At 36.9% G+C, this 25117-nt stretch overlaps 1 protein-coding gene across 2 annotated transcripts; it reads left to right on the top strand.

Annotated features, from left to right (window-relative positions):
- The first annotated feature begins 149 nt into the window (after window positions 1-149).
- LOC142352153 (uncharacterized) lies at window positions 150-23882 on the top strand. 2 transcript variants are annotated; one of them, XM_075404552.1, is made up of 10 exons: window positions 150-424; window positions 2475-3297; window positions 3878-4195; window positions 11652-11948; window positions 12358-12522; window positions 13125-13227; window positions 13800-13918; window positions 14319-14822; window positions 21902-22848; window positions 23463-23882. In XM_075404552.1, exons 1-10 carry the CDS (start codon window positions 201-203, stop codon window positions 23725-23727), a joined length of 3765 nt encoding a protein of 1254 aa, XP_075260667.1. In that variant the 5' UTR covers window positions 150-200; the 3' UTR covers window positions 23728-23882. The 2 variants fall into 2 exon arrangements, with proteins under 2 accessions (XP_075260667.1, XP_075260666.1); XM_075404551.1 differs by having other exon boundaries at window positions 23460-23882.
- The last annotated feature ends 1235 nt before the right edge of the window (window positions 23883-25117 follow it).

Below are 25117 nucleotides of genomic sequence, written 5' to 3'. Positions count from 1 at the left end.
TTTTTTGGTAATAAAATTTCCCTCGGGTAGGTGTTAAAAATAGCTTATTCCAGCTTGACTCTTTAATTTTTGAGGATTTAATTTCTTTCAGCTTGTCTTCAATTTTTAAGGAATTAATTAAGATTGCTTATTGGTTGGTTTTCAGAAAAGGTTTGCTTTCAAACTCAAATTGCTGCAGATATAAAGTAAAAAGATATGAAATGAGCAGCGGTGGGCGAAAATACGACAGTAAAAGGAGGAGAAGTCGAAGATCATCTTCATATTCATCATCTGCGTCTTCAGACCCTTCCAGATCCCCATCACGTGATCGATCACGTGAACACTCCTCTACTAACCAGCATCATCATTATGAAAACCCCGCCGCGTACTCTTCGTATCAACAGACTGAGCAGAGATCGGGCAAAAATCGACGCCAATCAAACAAGTGAGTTGATGAATCTTGTCCCAATTCTAAGTTCCGAAACTCGGTTGGCGGCTGGACTGTGTTTTATGTACAGATCTTGATATAAACTTCAAAAAGCTGTCGATATTCTTTTAGTGGCCTCTGGTCACAAGTGGCTTTAATGGGATGTCTGTTTCCCCTGGGCTATTATTTCCGGTCAACTATTTTAAAGAAAATTTTAATTTGATAATATTCTCATTGCTTTCAATATTTTGAGATATCATATTTCCCGAAAAAAAGCGCTTGGGCAGAGGCAGAAGGCAGTACAAAAACGTGTCATTAATTGTTTGAACTTATTCGAGTATTGAAGATTGTCAAAGCTGATGTCGAAAACTTCGTATAGACAGGGAGCTGCATAACCGGTCATATAGATTATATCAAATGAGTTAGTAACAAAAGGCAGCAGAATCTAAAATTGGAAGCCGTAAATTAACTTTTAGTTAATGTTTTAATTGGATGGAAGATATTTCGATTAATCTCTTTATAATTCGAGAGATTTAGTCGATGTAGTATTTTCGCTAAATTGATTGGCATTTAAAAGAATCACGAAGTCGTAGTTTGCGAAAAAGTGATTCAAGCGTAAGTTTTATTTATTGACTCTCCTAATATACTTCTCGTACAAGGTTTCTCAAAAACAAAGTTATGACTTTCGTCTAACTTTCTCTCGAATATGTATTGGTTGCGACCTCACTTTTATGGGGGTATGAACTATATTCTTAGCTGGGTTTTCTTTGTTCAGTCCATTTTGGCCGATATTTATCGTAGAGATCACCAACAAGCTAGAAAGTCCATCAAGCGTAGAGTATAAAACTAAAGCAATTTTAAGCATTTCTTCTTTTTCAAGGAGTTATGGAATTCTTGTGACCATTTGGCATTACTGTGATTTTGTTCTTTTGGCCATTTTCGGTCAAGTTTAGTAATTTTTTATTCAATTACGTTATTTCCAAGATTTCAGTGATTAAGCAGACGTGAAATGATAACCTGGCTATTAATGGTCTCATCTTGATTTTTAAGAAATACAGATGTGGATTTGAATACATATTTTTCTGTTTTTAGACCGATTTTTTCACATCAGGTCATTTGACTTCTCTCTTCAATTTTCTCTGGTTATTTTTGCCCAAATTTTACTCAAATGGATGCATATGTTCTAATAGTGCATAGATTCTGTTGTCACAATTGGTGTGTGGGAAATAAATAGGTTTTTGACCTTGACACTGCGTTTTCATTGAAAAGAGGTTCGGCCGTTATCTTGTTCTCTATATTACTGAGTGTAAATGCTGACAGGGTGTCATTCAACTGAAAACGAGATCTAAATGAGCCTATAAAATGTCTAGAGTTAATAGTTGAAGTTATTGATTATTTTGAATTGTTTGTTTTTCTTAAAATTTAGTGATTTTTGAGCTTCGACTCTAATTGTTGTTGGTTTTTCTGGAGTTTTACCACAGCCTGATCAATGAAAAGTTTACTCATTGCTCTAGCGTCTGAAATAAACCGTTTAAGTTGTTTGAGTTCATAGCTTTTGTCTCTGACTCCAATTGTTTTTAAAAAAACTGCTAAATTTTGAATTCTGACCGTTTTTTTATTCGGCTTAGGGATCTAATTGAGATTTGTATGACAAGTTGATTTACGAATCTGATTTTTCGGTGTTTGGCAAAATTGTTTACTTGATAAATTTGTTTTCTGCTTCACGAAACAGCATTAAATTTGATTTCATGTCTCGTTTTGCTTGTCCTAGTGTTCATTCTATTAAAATTAAATAATTTTGAACTCAATGATTTTATCCCATTTGTTATTACACGTGTTTCATTTTTTAAAGATTCTATCAAAATTTTAATAATTAAAATTCGGCAATTTTTTTATGTTGAAGGTTTACTGTCTCAGCTTCAACTGGTAGACAATTAAACTAAGATTGTGGATGAGTAGGGTCCGAACATTATGTGCCAGCGCACATTAGTCATCCTTCTTGTTGCTTGGCTAAATTACTTTTGGTTAGATGTTCTAATTTGTATAACATGACACATTAATGCTTCAGCTTGTATACTCACGAGATGAGGCTGGGTAAGTACAAGTCCAGATCGAAAAGTCGATCATACTCCAACGACAGTGAAGTCAGTGAGGGCAGACCAAAAAGACCACCAAACGACCCCAAGTCTCGTGAACAACTTGAACATCCATATCATAACACGTCTTCGGGTGGCTCTAATCACTCGTCGCCAAATCGGCACCGGAGGCGAGAGTCTTCGGAGAATTCGTCCACGCGACGATATGGTAAATACGCGGACCACGGCAGGTACAAAACCGACAACAGCGACTACCGAACATCTAAAAATGACCAAAAGCGGGAATCCAGCGGCTCGTCCAGAAGCTACTCAGACTATGACAACCCCAGATACAGAAGTGATCCGTACTACAAAAATAGCAGACGTCAGTCATCGCAAAGTCGTAAAACCGAATCACGAGAACAATCCTATGATTCGATTCAAGAGGTGGAGAGATCGCCGCCTCCTCCTCCCCCTCCACCACCTCCGCCGCCAATGAAAACCCAGATGGTTGACTACGACGTCGTCTATACCCGGAAGCACGCGCCTCAGCGTGTAAAAAAGGTTCAGGAACTAATTGTGAATAAATACGACGCCCTGCCGGGTAGCAAACGCGCGGAATCTGGCGAAGATTCGGACGAAGCGTACGAGCCCCAAAGTCGCGATGATACGCCTCCGTTGGACCGGGTTGGGGACTCGAACACCAGAAGGGAGGCTAAGCTGCAGATGTTGTGCACTATGGGTCTAGTGAAAGAGAACGAAAAGAAGGCTTTGACTGATGAGTACATTGACGAGATATGGGATGCTGTCTGCAAGGTTTGTCTTAGAAAGTGGTCTCAGTTTTTGGTCCATAAATTCATAAGAATATCTTTTTGATTTGCAGCCATGAGTTTTGATGTAAATTAGAGGAAACAAATGAATAAAAGGATTTTTCTGGCAACGTGCGCTCATGATCTGACCATAGACATGCACGAACAAACACACCCGCATGCACACATGTATTCAGGTCCTCGATTCTGCCCCCCCCTTCCCAAACATTTAATTGTGCATACCCCCCAGCAATTTCATGTTTTATTCAGATCCTAGATCTTGCTCACGCAACTCGGCCCTTGCTTGGTGCGCATAACACTTCTAAGCCCCCCCCATTGAGCGTTTTCATTTTTACCTGGTAGTTTGCTGTATAACTGACCAATTTGTGACTAAAGGTCATAAAAGTTGGATTCGAAACAAAATAGATCCTTCAAATCCTCGACTAGATCAAACGCAAATTAGATATCTATTTAGCCCTAATCATCATATCTTTGTTTATCTGTAGATTTTTTACCATTTACATGCTCATTTTGAGTCAAAACTCTATCTAACCCATGTAGATATCCGGTTGTAAAACTGATTACAGGTTAGGAAAGAAAAGATGATCTCAGAGAAAGCCAAAAACAAGAAACAAAACAACATCACTTTACAAGACTCGGTCAAATTAGCTGTCAACAGTCGCCTCAACAATCTACGAATTCCGAAGGCAACCGAATCTTCCAAAAGCAATGGTCGCGATCGCTTCGGGAACTACAAGAACAGTAGTGAAGTTAAACCGTCTGGCAAGGCTAACACGCCAAGTATGGCAGTGAGCGAAGAAGAAAGGCAAAAGGCGGTGGAGTCTTTGAATGTCAGACAGAAGCAGATAAATTTGCTCAGAGCTGAACTGATAAATATTGAAAAGGTGAGTTAACGCCTATTTAGCCGTTCGGTTGTCTAGCAGAATGAGAAAAAAAATGAGAAATGAAACACAATACTTTTACTAGGTCTATGGTTGGTCACTTCCTCATTATTCAAAACAATGAAATTATTTTTAATAGCCGCCCTCATCTTCTCAGCCGGCTATTATAGCGCTCCTATTACAATTCAAAGAATTTGAATTGTATTGGGGCGCTGTCTTTTTTTAAGATCTTCACAAATTTTCATGATTGTTGAAGTCAAATTGGAGTAGTGATTTTGGTCACGCCGAAACAGGAAGTGGAGCGAAAAAGCGAGTGGTTTTGCGGTGTGAAATTTTTTCTCTCTAAATTTAAAGTAGAGTGAGAAAACGGTGTTTGAACAAAAATTCGCTTTCTCGCTAGTGGTTTTTTCTTCACATGCGGCAATTTCACTTTGATGTTTACAGTTTTTTCGATTTTTCGGATCAGATTTTTTTTTCTAAATAGTTTTTACAATCCATTCATAGTCCGTTCTTGGTCTAGTTTTCTGTTTAGTCAATGAAAATTCTTTGAATTGTACGTCAGGACTTGTCCTGCTATGTTTTTTTTTACTTCGTCGAATAAAAAAATGTTTCGCTTTACCTCATTTTGCCGCTTTTTCAACATTTTGCGTGATATCTTTTTGACTTTTCTAGGCTAGTTTCTCTCTTCTCTCATTCTGCTAAAAGTGATTTTGAACATCAGTTGCTCAGCAAAGCAGTTCAAAATGAACAGAGTCAGTATAAAAAATTGAAGTCAGTAGAAACGGGATATACCCATAAAGCCCAATTTTAGATGCCCGCTATTTGAAAGTGGTTCCTATAAGTCTTAGTTCCCATCTCTAATGCTTATTGGTATTGATAGTAGCCCCCTGTAGCCTCTCTCTAAGAAACAGAAGTACGTTATGTTCAACTACGAAATGCCATCAAAATAAATCGGAATCAAAATAAAAAATGTTTTTGTACAAAATTCTTTTTTTTTTCAATATCTTCTATTCTTTCAATCCCAATCATGTTTATTGGAATCAACGGCGGCTATTTTCCGGCAATCTGCCGGGTATGTTTAAAACGTTACGAAAACAACGTTTATCCATGACGACTAGAAGATGCTAATCTGCTAGACGCCGATTCAGCTTGATTCTTGTTTTGTTCAAAAAATGTCCAGCCAGTCATTTCAATCAACAGAAGCATACTGGGAGAACTTTTTTGGTGTGAACGCTTTTCTGTTCGAACCCTTACCCTGAACTGGAAAGCTAGAAAAGTTGTTTAAATTAACAATTCTTTGATAAATGAGCTTGATTTTTAATGGAGTAGCTATAGCTGGGGTTATTCTTGGCCTTTGAATTGTATCAGAGCGCTGTGTTTTAAGATCTGTTAACGAATTTTCATGATTTTTGAAGTTAAATTTAAGTGACGATGTTGTTCATTTCTTATTCTCTAGCAAAGGTCATTTGCGTGATTAGATTTTGATCATACGTGACTTTCCTCACTAAAAAAATGACATTTGCACTTTAAAACTTAAGTAAGTTTAATTTCAAATAGTTTTAGGTCAAAGGAACATATATGTGCAGTAAAGGTCCCTAATAAAAGGCTTCTCCGGAAGAAATGCTTACAAGCTTTATTAAATTATCGCTGATGTTTTTACCTAGCTTTTTGAGTGGCGTCGATTTTTTTTAATTTAGATCTGTATCTGTTTCTATCTCTATTATAAGACACATGAGTCTATTTTTTCGCTATTCGACAACCTGTCTGTTATGTTTATTTCGTTGTCAAGATCTTTGTTACGACCATATGACGTCACAATCACTTCAAATCTGCTTTTTGGTCAGTCGTTCATGCCATTTCAACTGAATTGCGTGGGTGACATCATTCTTCACTCTAAGTGAAGAGTTTTTAATAGCCGCCCTCATCTTCTCAGCCGGCTATTATAGCGCTCCTATTTTTTACTTCGTCGAATAAAAAGTTTCGCTTTACCTCATTTTGGCGCTTTTTCAACATTTTGCGTGATATCTTTTTGACTTCACTAGGCTAGTTTCTCTCTTCTCTCATTCTGCTAAAAGTGATTTTGAACATCAGTTGCTCAACAAAACAATTCAAAATGAACAGAGTCAGTATAAAAAATTGAATTCAGAAGTAGAAACGGGATAAACCCATAAAGCCCAATTTTAGATCAATTTTAGATGCCCGCTATTTGAACGTCGTTCCTATAAGTCTTAGTTACCACTTTTATGCTTATTGGTATTGATAGTAGCCACTGTAGCCTCTCTCTAAGAAACAGAAGTAAGTTATGTTCAACTACGAAATGCCTTCAAAATAAATCGGAATCAAAATAAAAAATGTTTTGTACAAAAATTTTTTTTTCAATATCTTCTATTCTTTCAATCCCAATCATGCTTATTGGAATCAACGGCGGCTATTTTCCGGCAATCTGCCGGGTATGTTTTGTTCATTCGCGTGAAGTTTTTTGGTCACAAGTGACTTACCTCACCCTCAAAAATGACTTCCTCACTGTGAAATTGACTTTTGTTGCTTTAATTTAAGATAACGTCAAGTGAGTGCGTGTCTTTCTAATTGAAGTTCATTTGAGTGCTGCTAATAGAATCAGCAATAACTTTATGAGGTTCCTAATCAAAATATAACATCTAATCTTAATGAATAGAAGTTTGTTTTTGGTCGATTTCTTTTAATCTTTTTGAGACTGCGGATCTACGAAGCAATTGCGGTATTTTTTGACAATCTGCCATCTATGTCGAAAGAACTGTCAATAATTTAGAGCAATTGGTTGATAGTTCGAAAACCGGAGACGTAATAATAGACAGCGAATTTCTACCCTCCGTGCTTTATTTGTTTATCTCATTTTACAGGACGAAATATCGAATGGTCAGACGGAAAAAAACAGTCAAAGTCGACAATACCAAAATTTGCTTAAGTGAAAGGATCGGTAGGACTAGTATAATTTTTACAAGTTTTGTTTTGGACAATTGATAATGTAATAAGGAAGCTAATAATTGTTCCGACCCTCTTGAGGGGGGAGGAACTATATACTCAAATGGGTTTTTTTTTGTTCCGTGAATTTTCGCCGCTCGATATATTCATCGTAGAGAGTTGAGACTGGTATCATTAGAAAGCTCGTCCAGCGTAGAATATGGAATTAAAAAGATTTTTTTAATTTTCGTTTTCTACAGGGAGTTCTCGAGGTTTAAACTTCTGAGAAAAGAAGAGTGAATTCACGTTGTTTTTATTCACATTTTCCGGAATTTTCGCCTAAATTTTCGTCAATTTTGCTAAAATTTGTTATGATTTTTAAGAATAGTGTCGTTGATTTTATTTTTGAAGACGAACAAGCATTGTTGATTGTTTTGATTTAATTTTTTTGGTCAAAAAATCTGGATAAACATTTCAAAATTTAGCCTTTTTCATCAAAAACAGCACGAAATAAACTACTTTTGTCCACTTTGATTAAATTTGCCGACAGTACACCCCCAAAACAACACTCATACAATCTTTGTAGACTCAGAGGGGGGCTATTTCTACTTCAGAGTCCGCTGAGAGTGCACTCTAGTTAAAACTTTGCCGTTTTTTGCTAACTTTACTAGTTGATTATCAAAAATGCAGAATTTATTTTGAGTTTTCAAATAACAAATTATCTATATCTACAACATTCGAAAAATCAATTGTTCCTAACGAACAATAATTATTAGCAGGGCTAGTTTTGGGCCATTTTTGGACTGCTACAATCCAAAAAAAAATGGGTTATAATCAGTCGGTCTTTTTTTTTTTACTTTTTTTTTAATAATAAAGAACAGAACATATCAAATCAATGCTCAGGAGTGATAGGTCCAACCAATTCGCTTGCTAAGCAGCTCCAAGTTAATGCATTTAGTTTTTTAATGAAAGTTTATGGTCGTTTCTTTTTTTAAAAATAATTGACTTTTCAATAAATAATGGCCTAATTAACTTTTCCTCTATTTTTTTCTTAATTTGTTCAACTTCCAGCTTAGCGTCAGCAAAGAAAGACTGCTTCTTCTTTCTACTGATTTAACATTTATTTTCGGTTGCAGTTTTAAGCCTGAAGTTATTGTTTTCTGGCTTTGATACTACAAGATTTCAGATTTTTGTTTGTTTTGATATTTGCCAGTTTTTCACGTTTTCTAATTTTGTCACATTATCACATTGTTTACAGTTCTCATGTCACCTTATTAGCATTCAAAATAAGGCACAATTGAACATATTAAAATCCTGGAAGATATACATCATCCTTTTAACGGCCTCGACGCCTCTTTCTTGAAGAAATCAATTGAATTTTTTAATTTTGTCTCTAACTGTCATTTATTCTTTGTCGTTTCGGTCGTATGAAATTTCCTGTATAGTGATAGCTTTCATTGGCTTTTCATGGAAGAATAGAAGAACCGATTTTTTGATATTAGTAGATAGCTGATGGCTTTCATGACTTTGAAAACAATCGTTTTCCAAAATTAAAAAAAAAACTTTTAACTTCGCAATTTTGCTCTTTTTATGTTTCTTTTTGTTACCTAATCTCGTTAGTTAATTACAGGTCAAATATGACATTATGGGTGTCAAGGGAATAAAAGGGATTGGTGTCTCAGAATCTTTTTTTTAAAGAATTTGTTGACATTACTGGCTTCGACACCGGTTTTTCACAAAAAAAAAAGTAAATTAATTTGATTTTTGTCATATTAGACGTTCTTTTTGTAGATGCAAGAAATATTCTGGATAATTACATCTTGGTATCGAGGGCTTCCTTTTCATGGATAAACGACCCTATTTAAATAGCTGTTTTTGTAATTAATGCCTTTCATGACATTGAATGTAATTTTGTTTCGAAAAAAAAAATTAAAAGTATTACATACTTTAGCACTTCGCTTTTTTGTCTACTTGTTACCTAGTCTTACTAATGAATGGCCACGTACTACATTATAGCTCTTTGAAGAAGGCGCAATCAAATATATTTTGAGTGCCAAAATTTGATTGACGGTTTTGACAGCGTTTTCTGGCAAGTTTCAATTGAAATTTTGTTTGTTCTTTGTTGTTCTTTTTAACCGCTTTAAAAAATGAATAAGGACAGGTCCTAATGTCCTTCTTTAGAAGCAGTGGTAATCGAAAGTTTGTGGTTATATTAATTGATTCCTAATGGTATTTATTACTTTGAAGTTAACTGTTTCAAAAAAACAAGTTAATTTTTTTTTACTTTACTGTTTTTGTTCATTTTTGTCTAATTGTTACCAAACCTTTTTATGGACTGGTCGCATATGTTTTCTGGTGATTTATAAGTTATTTTTGTTTAGTTTTAGGTTTATCTGACGGTATGTTGACTTTGTTATTAAATTTAGTTTTTAAGAGGGACATAAATTTTTTGATGTAATTATTGTTTGTTGTTGTTGTTGTTTGATTTTGCTGTTCGTTTTGACTCGCTTTCTTAATATTGACATATTACAGCAATCTAATGCATCAATTTTTACTCCACTGAGTTATTTGCTTTGGAGGCTATCTTATCGTTCATACAGGATTTTTTGAAAAAGACTTGGGCTTTTTTGGGATTTGCAAAAAATAATTTTTGGGTTTTTCTATCTGTTCCTCATTTGGTGGACAATTATGCCAAAATTGTGGATGGGCGGGGTCGGAACCTTATGTGCCGTCGCACATTACCGAGCCGCCTTGTTTATTTTAAATTAAATACATGTAAAACAAGCATGCTGTGTGGTATGCGTTCACTAGTTGTGTTGTGGCCGCTCTCATCCGCACCGCAAACTAAACTGAATTCCCTAGCGAATAGCGCACCAAAGGCAGTTTTTATGTTTTGAAACAAAATAAAGATTATTTGACATTTTGGGCGCCAAAATTCTGTAATTGGACAGTCGTTTGAGAATCTCAACTCTATCAATTTAATGTAACAGAAAACGGCAGTGAAATAAATTTATGGATGTATATTAAAAATTTCGATAAAGTTTCTCTACTACGCAAAGAAAAGTAAGGAGGTGATGAAATTTCACTACTAAAAGTAGAAGATAACGCAAATTTAGAAGCAGAATTGTTGCTTTCGCAAAATTTCAACAATCAGAATTCTCTCTATTAAAGAGAAAACGAGTTAATACTTAGAGATGTACTGACTATTAATTTTTCAGCATTTGATTGTTTTTTAACAAAGTTTGTGAGAATGATCGATGTAAACTCAGATCAATAATATTTTTTGAAAGACCTGTGTGTATTTCGCCAAAACAATTAGAGATACTGTTTTTAATTCGTAAGTTCTTTTGAATGAATCTGCTTACGATGAGAATCGCGATGAAATGAGTCCCGAGAATTTTTGCAATGTTATTCTTTAGTCCATCATTGTCCAGTAGGAAAACAAGTAGGGGTTCACCTCCTTACACCGTTGTGGGTCATTTTGCAAGATGCAGTCCCGCACTTCTTTAAGGACCGCGTCCTTACTGGTGAGGACGGCCAAGAATCCTTTAGTAAATAACTGCGTGAGGTTATTTTCGAATACTTCCTCCTTCGACATTTCGAGGTAGAGAATTAAAAACAGTATCTCTAATGAAAAACTCATGAAATTGAATTATTATTTTTCTTTGAATCTAAAGAGCCTTAAAAACCATGAGTTTTCAGAAAAAATATTTAACATACTTACCTGAATTAAAAGTTTTGATAAACAAATTTGCCATTAAGCTAAGCGTTTTCTGAAGTAATGTTTTTATTACGGATGAGGTTGGTAAAACTGTTTCATGTTGCCTGAAATAACGTTTAAAATGTTCTTGAATTTTTTATTTCCTTGTTAGAAAATGGTAGCGACGAGGTTTAGAGTGGTTCAACGTTTTAATACTTATGTGCGTAAAGTTCATCAAACTACGTCCTATTTATGGGTCATTGAACGCATGTTTTTTATGATCTTCTTGATTGTGGTATAGGAAGTAGATATTTACGCTGTTAATCCAAGTTGTTATGAAACATTTTTTCTACATTTTTTAGCCTTTTTTTAACCAGGACTTAAATCCTAATGCGAAGAAATTGAAACCGAAACTTTGGAAAATGAAACTCATTAAAAATGAAACTTAAGAAACCCTTCGTGTATATATTCAATTCTATGAGGGTTTTCTAAGGAACCGCTAGTGTCTTTCTCCGATTAATATTTGGAGGGGGGGGGGGGGTATTATTCGGAGAACTATATGACAAGGCTTCATTAGAAAGCCCTTAAGGAGTAGAATATGAACAAGGAAGTCAAGATAAGAATATATACCGAGAAGAATATATACAATAAAGTATATATATACAACAATATATACTCTCAAAACCAGGTAAGTATGGAATTCCGTCCCTTATGTCACAAGGTTGGAGTAATTAAACTGAATGATATAGTATTTAAAAGAACTAATTTGGTTCGAGTTTGGAGCACCAATTGAAATAATTCGTTTTGATTCCGTTTTAGGCTGTTGAAAAACAGTTGAGAAAGGGCGAAAAACAAGACGGTGCCATTTTGACAGAGCAGGTTAAGTTGGGAAGAGAACTGAAGGGAAAAATAGCCCAGCTGGAGAGGGAGAGAGATGCTGCTAGAGATCGGCTACTTTCAATCAGTCCTCATGATCAGGAGTCGTCTCGAAATCAACAGGATCAGAATCAACTGAAAGTGGTACCTCAAAAGGTTCCTGCAGCTAATACTGATGTGGTTAAACGAGATGTGGAGGTCGGAAAGCAAGAACGAGAATCCGACACTGGTGATACTGGGGTAAAAAAGCCCGAAACGTAACTTGTTAACGGAACGGGCGAATAGAGTCAATAAGCGGTTAAAAAACGGTTAATAGCAATTAATCGAGCAGAAGGTGTGAATGGATATAATCTGATGGAAGTTATAGCATATTTTTTTGTTCTGAACAGGTTTTTGTTTTCTTGTGATACTTTATCGCGCTGATAAAAAAAATGTTTATCCTTAAATGAAATGGGGCTATCTAGGTTAATTTATATATACACCATTAAATACACATTTATATACACCAGAGCTGTAAAAATCGAGCATATTGGGGGGTCTGCCATATTATCTCTTCGTACACGAGACCAGAACGAGTCAGAAGAAGCAGGGGAAATGGCGTTATAAAGTATTATTTGAAATGAAACATATGTATTTCTTTTTTTTTCAGAAGTCGCAGAAAGAGGCGACTAATGATGTGAGTGCAGATAAAGGAGTGATAATCCCTCAGTTTGAGTACTACGATGGTGGGGGACACTACTGCAGAATATGTGATGAAACATGCAACACCATTATTCAGTTTCTCACCCACTTACACTCGCCCAAACATAGAGAGGTAGGTTTGGATAGAACATCACTCGAACTGTGTCCATCTTTTAAGATATTGAAAGATTCTTAAGAATATCTTGAATCAAAACCTATAATATTGCTTCTATGTGGAGTGATTTAAGATAGCCGCTGTTTGTAAGATCTAGAACAGTAAAAGCGGTAATCTTGCAAAAGGTCTTTTACAAGAGAAGTGGCAATCTTGAACAGCTCTTGCAAGATGTTTGCTGTTCCACAGAATCTTTCAATAATGACAGGATGACAGGAAAGTGCGACACATTGGTTTAGCACTAACGTCGGACTTGATCAAATCATTTTGGCAGACTCAAAAAAGTTATATTGAAAACATTTAATGAATTGTTTTTCAGCTCGATTTTGGATCTATTTTTTTGAGCCCCCCCCCCCATCTTAGTAGGTATGTATCCCCAGGCGGACGTGCAGTATTTTGATATAGTAACATGCTAAATAAGAACATAATTTGTAACTGGTTGTATGGAAATCATGGGGGGGGGGAATTGATCCGATTTGCAACAAATTGAGCTGTAGTTTTTTTTAGTTTTTTTATTCAACATTTCGTCAACTTTGAGAATTGATGTTTGTGTATTGTTGCAGATAGCGAGTGTGTATGGGGACAGACCATGGACGAAACTGAGAGAGGGCCAATCAGAAGCAAAAGCGCCTCTCGGCACTGAGTTGAAACCGGAGCGAATCAGTGGTTTGTTCAATAATTCAAACAAAAAAAAACGTTTTCCAAAATTATTTGCAAATCTTTCTGATGAAATAACAATCCCATTGTTTTGTTCGATTTGCCTTCCTGGGCCAAAGGTAATTACATCTTACCTAGTAAACGATACGGACATCAATAATTAGACGATATTTTTATTTTTATGACCCGGGTAGTACTTGCAAGGGGCTCAAAAATCAGCAATTCAAACGTCGACTGAATAGTCGATATTAACTTTTTCAAATCAAGTCTTTTCAGTTTGGGGCACTGCCTCTGGGACTTTGATGTAAGTTTATGAGAAGGCTGGATGCTTGTGATTTGACAAACAGAAAATAAATCGGAAGGTCAATCGTAACAAAGACTTCCAATTTTCTGAACAAACTAATTACAAACAAAATAGGTTTTCACAAAGTTAAATAATAATGTATAAATTATTTCCAGGTAGGCTATTAATATTCTGAATAAACTATGCCGCTGAGAAGAAACGAGCCCGCTTGACACGTCATCAAAAGGTTCCAGTTGACCTCGTTAACTGATGACCAGAAAACTTTTTATTATTATAGGCACAGAATTCGTGGTTCCAGTTCTTGGTTTCTTCTGCAAACTGTGCAATGAATTCACGGGAGATGTCGCCGATTGCGAAAACCACGTCATGGCCGAATCTCACAATGGCCGCTACCGAGTAAGACCAAAAGTTCAGCTAATTTATTCACTCAATCAAGCTAACTTTTCAGGTCTTTTCAGCTGCGATTGAGACCTGTTTGAGATTCTACGACTCAGAGAATTGAAAAGTATCGAGATTCGTCTGACTTGCGTCACCTCGGGGAGTGAGCAAAATTGTGATTAATAGTTGTAAATTACAGAAATGGTACTACAATAATTCTATAAAATGGTCAATTGTCTAACCTGGTATTGTTGCAATTTATAGGGAGCGATTAAACTCGTCATTATTATTCTCAAAGTGAGTTATCTACACTTCACAAGTGATCGTATAGAACTTCAGGTATTAGTTATAATTTTTCGTGAATGACTGCTTTTCAGCTGAAAATTTTCAGTAATATCTAAACGTTCAAATGTTTCAGGATTATTTGAAGCAAAATAAACTATACGAGCATAAACTCCGACTGGAGCGTAATGGTGGTTGGCTTTCGAAGCCTCTCTTCAACAAAACGCCGGAACTGAGCAATACAACTGCGCCTGAACCCCCCAAAAACCCGGCTCAAGATCAATCGCAACCGGAGATTTCGAGCCCGCAGCCAAAGCAGAAATCGTTGAGCGATAAGTTTGTGGCCAGGGAACAATACGATGACACTTTTGGTTTGAACAAACTTATCGACGAGCAAGCAAATTTGTCCTCGAATGTTCCGAAAAGCTACCAGGATTCCCGTAGCAACCAGGCAGGTAATTGGAAAAAGGGGAGGAAGAATTTCGCCCAAGAAATTGGAGGAAAACCTAATTTCACAGTAACGATTAACCGCAGTGATGATGAAGATACGGGTTCTGTTCCCAGAGAAAAAAGAAGCCGGGATGGTTCGAGTGAGCAGGAGTCGAACAGTCGCAAGTCTAAGAGGACAAACAAAGAAAAGGTACGTTTTACAGTGTCGAAGTGAACGAGAATTAATAATAAAAAACTGCTTCAGATGTCGCGCTTTTTAATTGCTCTCAGACGAAATTTGAAGCAATTATTGTAAACGAGTGTCTATTTATGCTAAGTTCTCTTGGCCGTTTCTCTCGCTTGCTTGAGCGATTTGACTTCGCAAGTGACTTTTCATGCTTGACTTCTTAATATTGTGCGTGATCTAAATTGCTATCATTCAGAAATTAAGGTCTTTGCTAAAGTGAAGGTGGTGGTAAACAAGATTGCATAGCCGCTATAGTGGTATTTAAGTAGTGTTTAATAGCCGCCCTCATCTTCTCAGCCGGCTATTATAGCGCTCCTATTTTTTTTTACTTCGTCGAACTTTTTTTTCGCTTTACCATTTTGCCGCTTTTTCGACATTTTGCGTGAAATCTTTGACTTCTCTAGGCTAGTTTCGCTGTTCTCTCATTCTGCTACATGTGAATTTGAATATCAGTTGCTCAGCAAAGCAATTCAAAATGAACAGAGTCAGTATAAAAAATTGAAGTCAGAAATAGAAACGGGATAAACCCATAAAGCCCAATTTTAGATGCCCGCTATTTGAACGTCGTTCCTATAAGTCGTAGTTACCATCTCTTATGCTTATTGGTATTGATAGTAGCCCCTGTGGCCTCTCTCTAAGAAACAGAAGTATGTTCAACTACGAAATGCCATCAAAATAAATTGGACTTAAAAAATGTTTTTGTACAAAAATCTTTTTTTTTTCAATATCTTTCAATCCCAATCATGCTTATTGGAATCAACGGCGGCTATTTTCCGGCAATCTGCCGGGTATGTTTAGGGTATCAGAGTTGCATCCGAACCCCTCATTGGTTGGAACTTTTTGCACCTTTCAAAATCTCTAGGGTACACTCCCTCTGAATTTAATTGCCTCGTTTGTCGTTCGAGAACAAATCGTCTGACAGTCGATTTATGTTTAAAAATACCTCTCAGCGAGTTTTTGTAGCTTTGATTTTCGTCCTACTGATTAAATTGGTTTCAAGCAGAAATATATCAACTGAACGCAAATATGTGCCTGAAGTGGGGGAAGATTACTTCTGAGACTCAATTGAAAAATCAGGTGCGTTATTTTTTTTAATAGTTGTGATTCGTGAGCTGATGATTATCTGCCGTCTTTCGGCTTTTTCTCTGTCAAAATTTGCTTGCAACTTTCTCAATAAAGTTTTTCCAATTATATTGAACAGCGCTTGACCTCAGTTTTCTGTCAAGTTTTTAATTACTCTCTAATGAGAAGCAATTATTGTAAACGTGTGTCTTTTGTATGCAAATTTTTTGCGTGACCGTTTCTGCGCTTTTCTTCTAGAATAATCATTGGCTTCTCAAGTGACTTTTCACGCATTTCTTGATTTTTCAGTGATTTCAATTGCTCTCACTCTGAAATAAAGTTTGTTAATTGCTCTCAAACGAAGCTTGTAGCAATTATATTAGTCCTGTCGGTCTTTTTTATGCGATTTTTCGCTTGACCGATTTTTCGTCTGACGCTTTTGACTTTTCGTCCTCAAATATGGGATAAACAGGTAGCGCCCAGCGGGCATTAAGTGCTCTTAGAGCTTTTCAGCTCTGTTTCAGCTCGAACTTTTATACTTAGACTTATGGTGTGAAGAGCGGTTCATATAGGTTGAAGACAGCCCCCACTGTTGACCCCCCACCCCCCAACCACGCTGTTGCCACCACGACCCACTTGCCCCCCATCGGCCCCCCGGCTACTCCCCCCCCCCCCCCCCGTGGCTACTGACGAACAACCGATCGCTAAAAACACGCAATTTTAAACTAATTCTCAAATTTTTTTTTATAGGTTTTAAATTTTTTTTTTCGTTTCTGAGTTTTTTTTAGCCCTAGCTTTTAAGGAACCTCCTCACCTCCTCTAGGGTTTTATAATAGGTTACTGCATAATTTCTATTGGTAGTGGAATGTTTTCAACATTGTACCAATTTTTTTACGTTTATTTTTCATTTTTCACGTCTTTCCAGAAGCAAGGGCCAGAAAACGTTCTGAAAGGTTTCATAATAAGTTACTGAAAAAATTTTATTTTCCGGGGAAGTAATTTCAAATTTTTAATATGACAAATTTAAGCATTTTTTTTTATAAAACTTGCTTTTTCAAGTTTTTTGAATTTTTTCGATTTTTAGGTTTCTGCAGCCTCAAGAGCCGAGGAACCTCCTCTAGGGTTTGACAGTAGGTTACTGTATAGTTTCTAAAGGTATAGGAATTGTCTTAAAGATTTCAAATCCCCGAAGTTTAGCTCTTTTTTTACAAAACTTGCAATAATTTTAAATTTTTTTGACATTTATTGTCATTATTCAGGTTTTTCAGCCTAAGAGAAAATCTCCATTAGGGTTTGATAATAGTTTATAGGAAAATAATTTTTGGCCATGGATTAGTTTTCAACCTTTTTTATCACAAATTTTAGCAGTTTTTTATGTAACTTGCAATTTCTTTCAAGTTAGATACAACTTTCTTTAAAAATTTGCAAATTTTTCAAGTTTTTTTAATCGTTTTGACTTCATCATTTTTTCCGGCACCAGGATCCTAGAGACCACCTCCAAGGCTTTACGATAAGCTGTCGCAAAGTTTCTGGAAATAAAGGAATGGTTATCAATATTTTCATGACTCCAGCTCAAGCATTTTATGGATCTTTGAACCAGTGAACCTATTTAAAGCTGGAAATTTGGATACTGGATGGTCTCTTGAGACAATTAAATGGTTTTGAAGATTTTATTATCTTGAATTTTAGCAAGATTATGTTGAAATTTGCGCTTTGAAAATTTTTGAATGTTTTTGTGCTTTTCTGAGTTTAACAATCATTAATGGCCACCGAAGCTTTTCAAGTCTTGCAGATGGGTTATTTGACATAACTCCAGATACAGAAATTATTTTTGAACATTTTCACTGCGAAATCTGGAAGCTTCTTTAAATTTTGCAATATTTTGCAAATTTTTTAAAAATCAATTTTTTATTTACTTAATAACAAGGCTAGAAAACTAAAAATTGCAGAGTCGTTTAAAGCTAAAGCTAGCCTCTTTAAACTGCGGCTAGCTACTGACGGAGACAGCCGGTCGCTCGAGAGCAATTCGTCCGACGTTAATTGGTTATGTTTTTTAAGTTGGAGCGAAATTGACGAGGCCTTGATAGCCGAGTGGTTAAGGGATCTGTTGAGGAGAAAGAATCGGACTCATGAGGTCGGGGTTCAAATGCTACCTTTTGCTTGTGTTTTCGCACCTATAAAGACAAATTTATCGATGCTATAGCCCCTGAGCAATTTTCCCGACATTAGCCTTTATGTTCTGTTCCTCCTCATTAATTTTTTTATGGTCAAAAATGTTTCTTTTCACATTCAAAGACTCTCTGCTCGGCTTACTGAACATCAAATGAGTTTGAGTTCTAAATTTTTGAATATTCTATCTATGTCAAAAACGACGATGTAAAAGAAATCAGAAGGGCAGATTTTCCTTGTGGTTGTTCTTCCGTCACTGAAAAGTCTTCCTTGTTTATCAGAGAAAGGCTTGAACCATTTTGGCCATTGTTTGTTACTTTTTTCGCCCTCCTAAATTCAGTCCTTAATTGCTCTTGAACGAAGGTCATAGCATTTATTGTAAACGTGTTGGTCTTTTTTATGCAAATTTTTTGCTTAACCATTTCTGCGCTGGCCGTTTCTGCGCTTTTCTTCTAGAATAATCATTGGCTTCTCAAGTGACTTTTCACACATTTCTTGATTTTTCAGTGATTTCAATTGCTCTCACTCTGAAATAAAGTTTGTTAATTGCTCTCAAACGAAGCTTGTAACAATTATATTAGTCCTGTCGGTCTTTTTTTATGCGATTTTTCGCTTGACCGATTTTTCGTCTGACGCTTTTGACTTTTCGTCCTCAAATATGGGATAAACAGGTAGCGCCCAGCGGGCATTAAGTGCTCTTAGAGCTTTTCAGCTCTGTTTCAGCTCGAACTTTTATACTTAGACTTATGGTGTGAAGGGCGGTTCTTAGAGGTTGAAGGCAACCCCCACTGTTGACCCCCACCCCCCAACCACGCTGTTGCCAGCACGACCCACTTCCCCCATCAACCTCCCGGCTACCTCATCCCCCCCCCCCCCCCCCCGTGGCTACTGACGAAGAACCGATCGCTAAAAACACGCAATTTTAAACTAATTCGCAAAATTTTTAAAACTTTTCAAGTTTTTTGATTTATTTTTCGATTTTTATAGGTTTCTCCAGCCTCAAGAGCCCAGGAACCTCCTCTAGGGTTTGACAATAGGTTACTGTATAGTTTCTAAAGGTATTGGAATTGTCTTAAAGATTTTATCAAGATTTTGTTGAAATTTGCGCTTTTTTGAAAATTTTTGAATGTTTTTGCCCTTTTTCTGAGTTTAACAATCATTACTGGCCAACGAAGCTTTTCAAGTCTTGCAGATAGGTTACTTGACATAACTCCAGATACAAAAAATAGTTTTCAACATTTTCACTGTGAAATCTGGAAGCTTCTTTAATTTTTGCATTATTTTTAAAATTTTTTTCAACATCAATTTTTTTATTTACTTACAAGGCTAGAAAACTAAAAATTGCAGATTCGATTAAAGCTAAAGCTAGCCTCTTTAAGCTGCGGCTAGCTACTGACGGAGACAGCCGGTCGCTCGAGAGCAATTCGCCCGACGTTAGTTGGTTATGTTTTTTAAGTTGGAGCGAAAATGACGAGACCTTGATAGCCGAGTGGTTAATGGATCTGTTGAGGAGAGAATCGGACTCATGAGGTCAAATGCTACCTTTGGCTTTTGGTTTCGCTCCCATAAAGACAAATTTATCGATGCTATAGCCCCTGAGCATTTTTACCGACATAGCATTTATTGTAAAGGTGTTGGTCTTTTTTATGCAATTTTTTTGCTTAACCATTCTAGAGGATTGTAACCATTCTAGAGGTCTTCTTCTAGAGGTTTGTCCTATTTCGTAATCTCGGTTTTGGAGTTGGTGGATTTGTATCTTATTTTTGGTTGTCGTACATGATCGTCACTACTGGTCTGTGTCACGTTTAACTTCGATTTGTTTCCGTGTGGTCTTTTTTGCTATTCTTTGTCTGACCCATTTAAATTTTCGTTCTCAAAAACAGGATAATCAGGTAGCGCTCGGAGCGCATCAAGTTGCCGAGCAGCTCTTAAACAGAGTGTTTCGTCGGATGTGATCCACTCTAAGTCTGTGATTCACCGAAATTTTTTTGAGGAGACAATTCACCTCGGTCAATCCCCCCACCCCAACACTCCCCGCCTCCAACTTCCTCCACCTGGCGATTTTGACCCGCCGCTCGGACAGCCCTACCAACCCTACTCTCTCCCCCATCGGGTAACCCCCTTCCCCTCAACGCTTGACCTCTCCCCACCCCGCTCAGCGCCCCATCCCCCCTCCTAATGCTAGCATCCCATCACGACCGGCACTCAGTCGTACTCAAAGTACTAAATCTAAATTGCGAACGCAAAAATAATTGATATTCAATAGAGATTAACCAAGCTGGATAAATAAAAGGCCATGTGTTTGAAATTTTTTTTGCAATCGTACTTTTTGAAATTTAAGTTCTGCATGTCATTGTTTAACGGAGGTGTCAACAGAATTCTGCTGCCTTGTTTTCTTCGCCAGTTGATTTAATACTCCCGAACTGAATTTTTGCTCACTTCACTGGTAGAATTTTGTGTTCATAAATATTAGCACACAGTTGTTATCAATCGAGATGGTATTAAACTGAGAACGAAGTGGGGCTGAGTTGTTTGATAACTACAAGGGGTCAATAGCAACCGTGTGGTGATGTTTAATTGCTCTTGAACGCAGTTCATAGCAATTATTGTAAACGTGTGTGTCTTTTTTTTATGCAAAATTTTCGCTTGACGGTTTTGACTTTTCGAGTGACTTTTACGCCCTTGACTTTTTGCATTTCGCGTGATCTAAAATTCTCTCTCAATCACAATTTCAAGCAGCTGAACTCAATTGGCGGCAATTTAATACTAAAAGTCAAATAAAAAGTGCGCCGAAACTGGTGGCATTTTTTAACTTTAAATCTTAATAGTGGTATATGTTAACCTCTAATATGGTTATTTGAAGCCCACTATAGAACTTCTTAGTCTCATTTAGGCTACCCCTCCCCCCCCCCCCCGACTGAAGCAGGCTGCAATTGATTAGAGCTCCCACTAGTCGTTCAAGAGCAATTCTTCCGACGTTTAGTCGGTTATGTTTTTAATTGCTCTTGAACGAAATCCATGTGTGTCTTTTATGCAAAATTTTTATTACGCCCTTGACTTTTTGCGTTTCGCTTGATCTAAAATTCTCGCTCAATCACAATTTCAAGCAGCTGAACTCAATTGGCAGCAATTTAATACTAAAAGTCAAATGAAAAGTGCGCCGAAACTGGTGCCATTTTTACTTTAAATCTTAATAGTGGTATATGTTAACCTCTGTGGTAATGTGGTTATTTGAAGCCCACTATTGAACTTCTTAATCCCATTTAAGCTCCCTCCCTCACCCTCCCCCCCCCTAACTGAAGCAGACTCCCCCTAGTCGTTCGACTCCCTCACCCTCCCCCCCCCCCCCCCCACCCTAACTGAAGCAGACTCCCCCTAGTCGTTCGAGAGCAATTCTTCCGACATTTAGTCGGCTATGTGTAATCAACTCCGGTTGCGATTACAACACTTGCTTAACTTTTTTGATTAGACCGCGAAGTTCCTTAACTCTTTTCTTGCCACTGTTTTTATGTCATCTGTGGCGAAAAATTCTAAATAAAATTAGACTTGCGTCACTCCTTCGGTTTTTCGCTGTATTAATCTCTGATTAACAGTTTAGTTCAGCGGTTAATTTCATTTCTAAGTAATGCATGCTGAAAGTCAGAAGAGGATTTCGCTTCTCTTTATCATATTTGTTCTGTATCATAGTTTTTTTAAATACCGCTGGTCCATAAAGCTATCCCAGGTTCTTTCAATCGATCGGTCTGCGAAATATGAAGGGTCGACTTCTACATACCTCAGGCAGGATCTTATTGTTAATTCTTCATATTTAGAGTGACGATCGTCGGAGTCGTGAAATGTCTATATCAGGGTCCAAGTCACCATCATCAGTAAGCACAACCTCCCCTCCCAAGTCATACAATAAGTCCACTGCAAACAGCCAGAGGCAACCCCAACAGTACTCTTCCAGATCCCCCACCCCAGATAGGAAGAGATCCCATAGCAAGTCCTATGAGCGCAGGACCTCGTATTTCTACCCGCGACGCAACGATGACGCCCCTGCCGAGCTTCCTAGACCAGTGAATGATCGCAGCTATACCCACGCTCCTCCTAGAGGTAACTACAGAGGCAGGAATAACCGATACCGGCAATTGCCCGCTAGGTACAGCAATAACTACGGCTATAAAAATTCGAGCTACTACAATTACAACAACAGATACAACAAACGGTCCAGATCACGGTCCGATTCTCGCGGGAATCGAAGAGATAGTGGGAGTTATAACAACGAATATGATTACAAAAGAAGGACAAATGTATCGCCTAAACGCAAGAGATCGCCTTCAAGCGATAGCAGCTCAGACGATGATAGATCTTGGAAGAAGCGAAAGGGAAGTTCGAGTTCTCCGAAAAGAGAAAAAACTGAACAAACTTGGCAAAAAGTTGAAGATAGTCAACATCAAACTGCTCCTAATTTTTCTCTAAAGAAGATATCGCTGCCTTTAACAGGAAGCGACCAGTACTTCACAGAAGATGCGAAGGATAAGGAAAAAACTAAACATCAGTTAGCAGGAGCTACAGAACTGGTTTTGGAATCGGGATCTCTTGATAATGAGGATGCGACTAAGAAGGAAAATAAAGAATCCTCGTCGTCTATTAGTTTCTCAATTAGCAAAGAGGACAGATTGAAGAAACAGATTTTGGAGACTAAGATTTTTAGTCAGATTCATAAACCGAAAGCAGCTCTCAAAAATGCAACTTCGAGCAATAATAACAACAGCATGTGAGTGCAAAGTTTTAATAAATTCAGAAATCGCTGAGGTAGAGTTCAAATCTAGGCTAAAGACCATGCTCAAAAGTTCAACTAGGCGTAATAAAAAATATGTTTTTATAGCTGCGAAGCTGTAAGCTGAGGTTAGCAAAAAGGTTTTAATTTATTTGCGTGATTAGATTTTGATCATACGTGACTTACCTCACTCAATAAAATGACTTTTGTACTTTAAAACTTAAGTTTAATTTGAATTTGTTTAAGGTCAAAGGAACTCATATGTGCAGTAAAGGTCCCTAATAAGAGGCTTCTGTGGAATGAATTCTAACAAGCGTTATTAATTTATCGCTGAATGTTTTTTACCTAGTTTTTTGAGCGGCGTCGATTTTTTTTCAATTTAGATCTGTATCTGTTTCTATCTCTATTATATGGCACGCAGGTCTATTCTTTCGCAGCTATTCCGGCAATCTGCCGGCTATGTTTCTTTGATCCAGTTTGTGATAAAGTTTTGAATGCATCAATGTTATATGTTGAAGAAATACAATGAATATTGGGTTGTTAACGATTAAATATTTTAACGACCATTAAGTTCATTTTCGAAGTTCTAAATACGTGTTTAATTTCAGCAGTGATGCGAGTTTAGTCAGGAATAAAACGAATGGAGCAGCGACTTCTAAAACCGTCAATAATAACAGCAGTAATAATTATGACAACACTTCGAATGGACAAAACAACCAATCGAACGCGGACACAATTTCATCTGCCGCTGAAACTTCAACAATAGAAGCTACTACTTCGGCGTCTGCTCTTTTTTCGTCTATGGCACCAATCGGCCAAATGACACATGAAGAAAGCTATTATGACGATGACCCTCCTCCCCCAGGGTGTGAATAAATTCCACCCGATGATCAATTCCAGCAATAAAAACTATTCAAAAACTACTTGGATTCTTGTTAAATAAACAGAAAACATATTGAGGACAGAAAAAGGCAAATCTCAATAATACGTGTGCTTTTATTTGCAATATTTAAAACTGATTTTCATTGTTACTGTTTTCCAGCAGATCAAGTTTGAGGTGGAAAACTTAATTGGTTATAAGTAAGATTTCAAGAGACTAGATTTCCAAAATTAGAACAGAAAAAGGAGGCTGTCTTTACAAAATGGGATTTGTCCACAAGTAAAACAATGGTATCTTTTCACATGAAAAGTGACAAAAATAAATGGCATCTTCAGAACATGAAGGCAAAGTTTTTTGCCAGAAATTTTGCGATAGATTCGACAAGTGTCTCCGAATTCTTGGGCCGATTAACGCAAGATTACCAAAAATGCACATGGCGTTTGGGAACAAATGAGAAAATCAAGGTATTGTAAAATTTCTCGATTAACCCAAACTATAAAAACTTTCATCAATTGAACAATTTTTAAAATGTAAATTAATTGAGCAGTAGGCTCCCAAATGTGTTTTTTCTCCATGCTAACTCCTAGAGGACATTGTCAGTTTTCGTTGCAGCTTAATGTCCTCTAAAATTGTTTTTCTTCAGAACTTAGCATTTTTTTTTATTTTGCGTGAAACATCAAAATCTGTAGAGAAAGGAATATATATTATGCGAGATATTTTTTACAAACCCAGGATTAATTTTTGCGCAGAAGCTTAAAAACGTAGATATAAATGCTAAAATTCAGAACCAATCTTTGGAGTAAGGAAACTGTTCTGCTAGTGCTTAGTTTACGGCATCTGATAAATCCTAGACCAAGGTCAATCATGCAAAATGTTCTGCGATTAGACACTCTACGCGTGAAGGACTTTCCTATTCAACTTCTCGCAAATTTTTGACCGCAAACATTTCGATCCGCCAATTTTGACTTGACTACACTACCAATTTACCACTTAAAATACCTTGCGAAAACTTACACAAATATACACGAATCACATAAATGTAAACATTAGCAAACCAATTACAGACAAACGCACAGACCATAATCATACATTCGAGACCATAATCATACAAACACAAAAAAAAACAGCCCCCTCACTCTCACATGCATTTACAAACCAAAGTGTGAAAGTAATTCTCCCGTTCTTGCAGCGTAATGGCGGAGCAGGTGCGAGTTTCCCCTGAAAAGAGAATTTTAGTGAAAGTTTTATTGCTGACTGCATCATGCTGTGCAGCAATCGAGATGTTGATTTCGCAGAGCAAGTAGACTTAAATTTTACCAGCTGCATGAGTTGCCATTCGAATGCTAGATAATATTATGAAAAATGCGAAGCAAATCCAAAATTAAA

Source organism: Convolutriloba macropyga, chromosome 13, assembly GCF_964194025.1.
Source record: "Convolutriloba macropyga chromosome 13, txConMacr16.3, whole genome shotgun sequence".
Classification (NCBI taxonomy): domain Eukaryota; kingdom Metazoa; phylum Xenacoelomorpha; order Acoela; family Convolutidae; genus Convolutriloba; species Convolutriloba macropyga.
The sequence above is the reverse complement of the archived record's forward strand: the minus strand, read 5'-3'. Positions and strand labels throughout refer to the sequence as shown.